The following is an 8,435-nucleotide window of genomic DNA, read 5'->3' on the forward strand; positions in this document are numbered from 1 at the left end:
GAAGGACAGGGGATTGATAGAGTAACTATCAAACTATCACACAGTTGGGAAAACACAAAAGAAGGACAACCAACAGAAAAAACACAGAGGCAAGAATCTTTTCAAAGTAAAACAGGAAGCACATGCATGAAAATCCAAATTGAATAACAGAGAAACAAAGAAAAATCCAAGGTCAAAAAAATGCGTTTACACAATGTTCAAACAACAGTTGGTGACTTAATGCGGCATGCAGCTTCCTAACCAGACTGTAATGCTGCTAGGAATGCTCTCAATAACCGTCCTTTGCAAGATATTCTGTGACATGCCCAACGTCCTCATCCTTCTTATTAAGTACACACACTGTTTCACTTACAGTGTGCTTATGTGTGCTGCCCCCATGTCCTTCTATCCTCTACTTAACATAGTCAATGTTTAAAGACTTGTCTTTACACCAAGTCACCATGTTTGTCACCTCTTTTTTATACAGCCTGTGTTGTCTCTTCTACTGTAGTTTATATCTGACTGTTCTCAGTTCTAGTCCTCAGCGATGCCAGAGAGTAACAGTGTAGTGGACAAACATGTTTGCCTTAACTTCTCAGTTAATCCCCTTCTTTTGTTTAGGTTGGATCATTTTCTGATGTATTTTGTGGGAACAGTGTCATCAAGCCAAGTGCTGCCAGTGGTGCTTGTTTGATTTGAGAAGAAATCCCATACAGTGTTGATAATTATGTTTTCACTAGCTGAACTGCATTTCCATTAACTTAACATCCTGCCCAGGTTGTACCCCACCTCTAGCCCAATCACAGCTGGGATAGGCTCCAGCCCACATGTGACCATCCAGAGGACAAGTGGTTACAGAAGATGAATGAACCTAACGTGAGCCCTTCAGATCTGCATAGGAAGTGGGCCTACTTCCACAGAGTCTGTCATATTTCTACAGTAACCAAGAACAGAAAAAAAATAATCAAACACAGCCTAAAGAGATACACTTTAATTTAATTTTTTTTTAATTTATTAAAGGACATCATACAGTTTGATTTTGTACACACTTAGAAAGGGAGGTGTGATCAATTGGTTACAAATATTTGAAAGCAGAACTTGTGCTCCTGGTGATATTTCTGTCCTGCATTACTTCTAGGTAAAGGAGAGCTTCTATCGAGTTTCACACAAATTATTCTTTATTACAAACATGTGCAAACAGTTAAATGTCAGAGGAAGACAAAAAATATATCATTTATATGAGATATAGAAACACATCCATCATATGAACTGATGTAAAGGTCACACAGTAAGCATTTAGATACAGTTATTTATTAGCTTATTAGGCATTGGCTAATGGCTTAAGTCCCATTTTGGCTAAACATGTTTACGTTTGATTCATATAGTGGAAGATTATTGATTCATAAGCAAAACAGTTTTGTTTCTAATTGGCGTAAACTTTTTATGATTAGAAAATATTTCCACATCCACATTCATCACACAGCCACCTTTTGACTTTTATATGAAAACATTTAAACATATTTCATCTTGGCACCTCCATTAGTAGCTTGTGTTTGATGAACTTGTGCTGTTTGTAGAAATAGAACAGTGGAGTAGAACCCCATTTCCTTCTAAATCCCAGATGTTTGCATGTAGATTAGGGAGTGTCATCTGTGACTGACCATGTTGAGTATCAGTTAGGCTTCGCTGGTGAATTGTTAATCAAGCCTCCTGAGCAGGAGACCACGGACCCCAATCATTGTTTGTCCTCCTTTTCTTTCTTGCTGCCTCCAAACAGAGCTCCCGCCAGCGCCACAACACCCAGACCGACAGCTGCAGCGATGCCTGCGTACATGACGGTTTCTCCTGCCTTACACACCTGCAGCGGGAAAACATACAACTTTTAACCAGTGAGGGAGCATAATGTAATTCAAATGACACATATATAGTGTCTACAAAACATATTCACTCACTTGGATGTTTTCCCATTTTATTGCATTTATAAAGTGAACCATGGTCAATGTCATTATTATTTTCTTTTAAAAATAAACTTTTACTGTCAAAATGAAAACAGAATTCTATAAAGTAATGTCTTTTGATTTAAAATATATCATGAAGTGGTTGCATAATTATTAACCCCCCTTACAGTTCAGTCTGTAGGTACTGGTAGCTAATTGGAAGAAGGTTCTTTTGTCTGATGAGACCAAAATGCAGCTTTTTGACCATGAGAATAGACTTCAAGACTGGTGCACATCACCACAAATACACCATCTCCACTGTGAAGTATGGTAGTAGCAGCAGCATCATGCAGAGATGATGCTTCTCGGCAGCAGGACCAGGACAGCTTGTGAAGGTAGAGGGGAACATGAATGCAGCAAAATACAGAAAACCCAGGAAGACAATCTGAATCTGTCTGCAAGAGAACAATGACTTGAGAGAAGATTTATTTTCCAGGAAGACTGCAGCCCAAAGAATAAAATGAAAGCTAAGAAAAGCGTTGTTTAAGGACAACATTTTTCAAAGAAAGACAAATCCAAATCCAAACGTGCTAGTCTTGCCCAATACCCATGCAACCTGACAGAGTGTGAGCTGTTCTGCAATAAAGAATGGAGTAAAATTAGTGTCCAGAGATGCAACTCTCGTTAAGACCTATCCACACCGACTCAGTGCTGTGACAAAATGTACATCTACTTACTAATAATATAATATATATATATATATTTTAAATTATATATGTTTAATTAACTGGCATTACTTTGTAGAAATCAATTTTCACTTTGACAGTAAAGAGGTTTTTTATAGTTTCTTGTTAAAATCATCCAAATTATTCTAACCAGGATTTCATTTATAAAAGCAATAAAAAAGGGAAAACATTAAAGTGGGTGAACACTTTTTATAGGAACTTGTAGTCCTCACCACGAAAACACATCATTGGTATCTGTTGGGACTTTCTATCTTATTATTTTTATTTAAAATTAAAAAAGGAACTACTGTTTTTTTACAACCTGGACCTTATTTCTGGCAAAAAATACAGTTGTTTACTCACCCATATAACTTTCGTGTAATTTGTATTCCTTCGGGAGATATTTAGATCAGCATATATCCATATAGTGGGAGTGACTAGGGCGCCGAAATGCAGCCTCTAAATAACGCATCTGCCATGAAACTCGTTCATTTCACCAATATTTTGTTATGATACGCTAGTGCTATTCCCCGAATACAAATTACACGAAAGTTATATGGGTGAGTAAACGACTGTACTTTATTCCAGAAATAAGGTTCATTTATGAGTTTTGAGGAAAAAAAAAAATGAAATCGCCACCACCCATATCAGAGAATAGAGACTAAAATCTCATGCAGAAGAAGCTCATATCATACACGTCCAGTAGTATACAGTTTGGCAGTGTGATGCCGTAAACATATTCTCTGTTTTATTTGGATGTTCTTGCTTAATCCTTATCCTATTGTACTTTTATAAATATCCTCTGAAAGCTTCTCAAATACATTCTTAAAGGATTAAATTAATCATGTCGGTCAAGTTGTATGAAATACTATATAGACCAGGGGTGGTAAACATGATGTCATAGGGGTTGCACTGTTTTAGACAGCCAGCGAAACCCAGAACTAAACAGCAGATGGCAGCAATGTGCTGATTTGAAGACATTTCAGATTTATAAAATATTTTTTAAAAGGATCATTAACTGTAAACATCATTCATCATTCTTCTTTGCACTGAAACAAAGGGAAGAATCTGGAGCGGTCGTTATTTATAGGTTATTATGCAATTGTGTTACTGGTTACTTGACATAAAAACTGGGCTGTATGTGGCCCCTGAACTAAAGTTAGTTTGACATTCCTGGAACAGAATAAATAGATGTCACCTGAAATGATCTCAATGTAATGAACATACGAACAGAAGCTTGTTTCTGATGCCTGTTATGAATGCTCCTTTTGACTTTGTAATTGCGTGGTATTTGCATTCGCCCTGGTATATGTTTGCTTCTCTCACTTCACAAATACTTCATTTTATAACAGCCACATTTATAGTAAAGCAGTTCCCCTTGGTGTAGTTGTCAGACCGCAGACAAAATAGGAAATCGTAAAAAAATGTGGCCCATAAAGACCATGTGTTAACCAGCTGTCACTTCCAAGCTGTTGCTCTGTATGATTTTAAAACTGCAACTTTGTTGGATAAAAAACTTCATTTATATAAGTTAATGACAACACTGTGCTGTGACTAGGTAACATTTACACGTAGAAGAATGTCTTTGTTATTAATATTAATATTAATATATACAAGCTACACCAGCCTTGGAGTGGGGGTATCAGATGGGAGGTTGAAAGTGATATAAATTGTATTGGTAGTGACACACAAGTCAGTAGGTGCATTTTTGTACTTGAACCTAAGTGTAAACATAGACCCCATCCTTGGCCTTGAGCTGGTGTAATCTGTACCTATTAAAACTGACCTGACGACGGTTCTGAACCTACCTGTCGGGACTCGGACTTGCCATAGCGCAGCTCATTAACAAAGTGCTCACAGTTCTCCCTGATGACACAGTACGGCAGCTCCCTACCCACCAGCGCGCAGGCCTCTTTCACGATGACCTGGACCGGACGAGGTGTGTACTTTTTGTCCAGGTTGTTGTTGACTTTCCACTGGTTTGTCCCCACCACATGCCACAGATCCTCTTTCTTCACTATGGCCTTCTCACATAGTACAGACATCATGCTGCTGGAACCTGCACCCGCGACCTCCGCTACAGGCAATTATTATAAAAAAGACAGAAAAACTTTGATTACATGTAAAGGATTTACATAACAACTAATGTCTGTATTATGTCAGATCTAATTACATGTCACAGTGAAGGAGAGCTGTCAAATAAGATGCAAATAAGAGTCGAACAGGTTAAGATTTGTGACTCACAGGGCGGCGCCAAGTGAACAACGAAGCCATCGCCGACATACACCGCCCAGTGCTGATAGGTGCCCCGGAAAACTTCAATCAAGTCCCCAGGCTCTGGCTTCACATCATACTTGGATTAGGAGACAGACAAAAAAGGTTTGATTTTGCAACAGACTGAGTCTGGCAACATTTTGCATCACATCTGACCTGACTCTGACATAATCTAGGGTAAACGGTGACGGGACTTTTGAATAAAAATCTGAGAAAATTGAATTAAATGATATATACACAACAAATCATTTAACCGACACATTTATGCAATTACAGATAGCAGGAAAAGAAGTGTTTGATTTCTGACCAGTGTCGGGGCCATGTCAGTGTACCGTCCGTAAACCTTGAAATGGTTTGACTTTCTGCTTTCAGCTCCTGCAAAGACAAATAACTTTATATAACAAATCTTAGCACACAAGATATAGAGAAGAAAAAAAAAAAAAAAAAAAAACAGAATTAAATCCTCCTTTTCTTTAAAGGTATACAACTCATATATGTGTCAATTCAACTTTATGGGTCATTTTGGAGGACATGATTTATGGTGCTTTTGAACCGTCTTTCAAAACCGCATTAAATCCAAATATTTTTGTTATTTCGTTTTAAACACTGACAGAAATAAATGGGGTAGACAAATGAATAGATAGAATAGAAACGCCTTTCAGTTCAGCAGCAACACAAACTGGGTTACAGCCACCAAGATGGCGATTAAGCCTAAATATCAGCTCTCTGATGAAGCAGGAGTTATCACAAGACTGATTCAATTAACTGGATGTGATTAACTATACAACTTTTTTTTAAGACAAAATATCTATGAAAAACATATTGAAACCTGGGAAATAAATTAAACAGATTAAAAGGTTAGTGTCTTTTTGTGGTCTTGCTTCAGTACTAGACGTATTTAAAGCCACCACAGACGACATTAAAGTAGCCGAGGTAAGCTAGCTGTTTTTAGCTTTCACTGTGTTTACATCAGACGAACGACCCCACCGCCTATAGCGACGGCTTTTTAGCATCAGCGACGAAGCTCTGTAGCATCACGAAGACGACCTCCGTCTCTAATTGAAGCTCTGTTTATGTGTGTGGATTTGTGGGTTTTATTTCTTACCTTTACCGGCAGTGTCCTTATCGTAACCTGAGAGACGACACCAGAGATGCCGACACCAAAGCTCAGCTGTCAGATCAGCTGATAGTTACCGGCTGCTTTAATCCGGAACCAGCGGCTTTCACAGTAAAAGCCTTATCCAACAAACGCCAGCGTGGAGGTTTCTACATCAGCACATCTGACGACTATTATATTTAACCTGAGACAATGGTTTGGACCAAACGACGGAAACGCCTCTCAGACAATTCAGCAACGCCCGCCACGGCCCGGAAAATACTTCAAACAGAAACTGAAAATATGGTTTAGCTTTAGGCCACTGCAGGGTTGTATTGTAGACTGGTGACTGGTTGTACCAGATAGGGCAGTGGAGTATACTGCACAGAGTGATACACAATCAGTTGAGTCACACAAGTCAGTCAATAGATTATTTCTCTTATCTGAATAAATGAGCTGTACAATAGTACCGGCTGCTTTTCCAGCACTTACATATGAGTAAGACATAAGACAGGTAGCTAGATTGTAAAATGTCATTTAACTGTGTTTGTTAAGCTTTTCAGTTGGAGCAAGGCAAATATTTGTAAAGAAGCATCCAAAAAAAGTTGGTTATTTTACTCTTGATTTAAAACTAAGGGTTATTTAATAATTTCTTTGTTGAGATAAAACATTTTATTTGCTTGTAGTGAAATTAATCTGCAGCTTTGATGATAATCAGTCATTGCAAAACATTGTGCTAAAATGCTCTCAAATTTGACGATTTGTCTTTCTTTTACTTACATTCGATTAATCAATTAATCCATAAACCCAGACATCATCGCAGTTTAATTTATTAAAAGTAGAAGAAATTAAAAATCTTAAATTGCTGCAGAAATCCAGTTACAGTCAAAACACAAAAACACCTTGAAGACGTCCTCTTGGAAAACTGTCTTATTTTTGGTCAAAGTGATTAATAAAGACAAGCAGTTAACCCTCGGGTCCTGAAGACTTGCCCTTCGCAGCTGACTGGCATCCTGCACTTCATGTTCAACCTGAGTCTGAAGCTGGAAAGGACACTGGTGCTATGGAAAACATCCTGCATAGTGCCAGTGCCCAAGAAGCCCATCCCATCTGACCTCAATGATTTCAGACCAGTTGCGCTGACATCACATGTCATGAAGGTCCTGGAGAAACTCATCCTGGCTCAGCTGAGACCCCTGGTGGTCCCTGTCTTGGACCCTCTTCAGTTTGCATATCAGCCTCATGTTGGTGTGGATGACGCTGTCAACTACCTGCTGCAGCGCGCTCACTCTCATCTGGATGGTGGGAAGGGCTCTGTGAGGATCATGTTCTTTGATTTCTCCAGTGCTTTTAACACCATTCAGCCATTGATGAGTGAGAAGCTGCCCAGAATGGGTGTCTGCTTCTCCACTGTCTCCTGGATTGCTGATTACATGTCTGACAGGCCCCAGTTTGTGCGGTTGGGGACTCCCTGTCTGATACTGTTAGTAATGTACTGTAGTAACAGCGGATTGTCCTGTCTCCATTTCTGTTTACTCTGTGTATTAGAGATGGGCAGGAGGTGGAGTATAGGACACTGATCAGAGACTTTGTGGAGTGGTCCCCGGCAAACCACCTACTCCTGAATGCGGACAAGACCAAGGAACTGGTCATGGATTTCATGAGGAAGAGGACAACAGCAGAGCCCATCACCATCCAGGACCTGAAGGTGGAAGTAGTTGACCACTATAAGTACCTGGGAGTCCATATGAACAGACTGGACTGGAGGGACAACAGAGATGCTGTGTGCAAGAAGGGCCTGAGTAGACTCTACTTCCTGAGGAAGCTCAGGTCTTTTAATGTAATGTAATGTAAGATTTTCTACCAGTCTGTTGTTACGAGCGCCCTATACTTTGCTGTGGTTTGTTTGGATAGCAGTACCAGCAAAAAGGACATAAGTAGAATCGACAAATTGATCCAAAAGGCTGGTCATGTTATTGGCTGTAAGTTGGAGGAGTTTGTCTCACTGAGGGACAGGAGGACACTGGACAAACTGCTCTCCATCATGGACAATCCATCTCATCCACTACACCAGATAATAGAGGGGCAGCTGAGCTCATTCTCCAACAGACTGATCCAGCTCTGCTCCCACAGTGAACGCTACAGGACTCCTTTCATACCATTCTCAGTCCAGCTGTACAACAACTCACCTTTGTGTAACAAATAACTCCATGTTATTGATGTTAATGGACACTATTACACCTTACCATCATTCCTATGTGCATAATATATATTCTTCTGTCTCTATTTCTTGTACATTTGTTCATATGCTAATTCTGTACAATTTTGCTTATTACTATTTTTATTTTATTTTACTAGATTTTATTTTACTTAATCGTTCTATTACTTGTGGTTCTTAAGAGTGTTTTTTTTTATGTGCAACTA

The 8,435-nt window shown here is 39.2% G+C and overlaps 1 protein-coding gene across 1 annotated transcript; it reads right to left on the minus strand.

The window, feature by feature from the left end:
• Positions 1–955: 955 nt before the first annotated feature.
• LOC311491916 (phospholipase A and acyltransferase 3-like) lies at positions 956–6,777 on the minus strand. The gene is made up of 5 exons (XM_084549981.1): positions 6,021–6,777; positions 5,223–5,290; positions 4,886–4,994; positions 4,450–4,718; positions 956–1,837 (listed from the first exon to the last, which is right to left on the minus strand). Exons 2-5 carry the CDS (start codon positions 5,235–5,237, stop codon positions 1,715–1,717), a joined length of 516 nt encoding a protein of 171 aa, XP_084406107.1. The 5' UTR covers positions 5,238–5,290; positions 6,021–6,777; the 3' UTR covers positions 956–1,714.
• Positions 6,778–8,435: the final 1,658 nt, after the last annotated feature.

The sequence above is a fragment of the Chelon labrosus genome, assembly GCF_963514085.1.
Source record: "Chelon labrosus genome assembly, chromosome: 8".
NCBI lineage: Eukaryota > Metazoa > Chordata > Actinopteri > Mugiliformes > Mugilidae > Chelon > Chelon labrosus.